The 1,173-nt window shown below is 75.4% G+C and overlaps 1 protein-coding gene across 1 annotated transcript in view; it reads left to right on the forward strand.

Annotated features, from left to right (window-relative positions):
* Nucleotides 1–241: 241 nt before the first annotated feature.
* The window catches only part of KIRREL1 (kirre like nephrin family adhesion molecule 1), a gene marked incomplete at its 5' end in the record, with an annotated part of 4,820 nt that continues 3,888 nt past the window's right edge, over nucleotides 242–1,173 (forward strand). Inside the window, 3 exons of the mRNA XM_085319511.1 lie at nucleotides 242–508; nucleotides 587–737; nucleotides 986–1,091. Coding sequence (XP_085175637.1) covers nucleotides 242–508; nucleotides 587–737; nucleotides 986–1,091 — 524 coding nt within the window. The remainder of the gene's footprint in view (nucleotides 509–586; nucleotides 738–985; nucleotides 1,092–1,173) is intronic.

Genomic DNA, 1,173 nt, shown 5'->3' on the forward strand with positions numbered 1-1,173 from the left:
TAATTTCCTCCCCCTCCTCTTTCTCCTTCTTCCCCCGGCATTGAAATTCCCGGTAGAGACGGGAGATAAAAGGCGAGCGAGCGGGAGACGTGGCTGGGGCTCTCCCCGCGCCGGGCCGGCGGGAGCGTCCCCGGGCCCGGGGGGCTCCTGGGGGCGGGGGGGGTCCCCGGGCGGCCGCGGCGCGAGGTCCCCCCTCCGGCGCCCGGCTCTCGCTGCCTTCATCGCTTCCCTTCATTGGAAGAGCATCGATTTGTCGATATTAGGCAGCCCGGATCCCCGGGGCGCCGGGGCGCGATGCCGGCGCGTGCCGGCGCCCGCTGACCCGCGCCCGCCCGTGCCCCTTCTCGCAGTCCCCCCCGAAGACCCTACGATCGACGGGGCCCCCGAGATCCTGCTCCGAGCGGGGACGCCCTACAACCTGACATGCCGGGCGCGCAGCGCCAAGCCCGCCGCCACCATCGTCTGGTACCGGGACGGGCTGCAGCAGGACGGAGCCGTCACCAGCACGGTAGGGAGGCGCGGGCGCCCGGCGCCGCTCGGCCCCGCCGCTTCCCCGCCGCTGCCGCAGCTCCCCTCTCCCCGGCAGGAGCTGCTGGCCGACGGCAAGCGGGAGACGACGACCAGCCAGCTGGGCATCAACCCCACCGACCTCGACATCGGGCGCGTCTTCTCCTGCCGCAGCGTGAACGACGCCGTCCCAGCCGGCAAGGAGACCTTCGTCAAGCTCAACGTGCACCGTGAGTCCCGCGGGCGCCGGGGCGCGCCGGGCAGGGGACGGCGGCGGCGCGTGCCCGGCGCGGGGGGCTCAGCCGTGCCCGTGCCCGTGCCGGGACTCGGCGGCGAACACCGACCTCCAGTGGCTGCCGCGGGAAGGCTCTGCCCCGCGGGGAAGGGGCTCGCCGGGCGGGCAGGGCGGCTTTTTGCCCGGCGCCCCGTCTCCCCGACCCGTCCCGGCGCCCGCGCAGCGCTGCCCGCTTCCCCGCAGATCCGCCCGCGGTCACGCTCTCCATCCAGCCGCAGACGGTGCAGGAGGGCGAGAGGGTCGTGTTCACCTGCATGGCCACCGCCAACCCCGAAATCAAAGGCTACAGGTGAGGGGGGGGCGGCGGGAACCGCGCGGGACCCGGCGGCGCCGCCGGAGCCGGGGTCTCCCCCGGGGCCTCGCGGCGCCGC

The sequence above is a fragment of the Rhea americana genome, unplaced genomic scaffold (assembly GCF_003343005.1).
Source record: "Rhea americana isolate MKP2758 unplaced genomic scaffold, rheAme1 scaffold_593, whole genome shotgun sequence".
NCBI lineage: Eukaryota > Metazoa > Chordata > Aves > Rheiformes > Rheidae > Rhea > Rhea americana.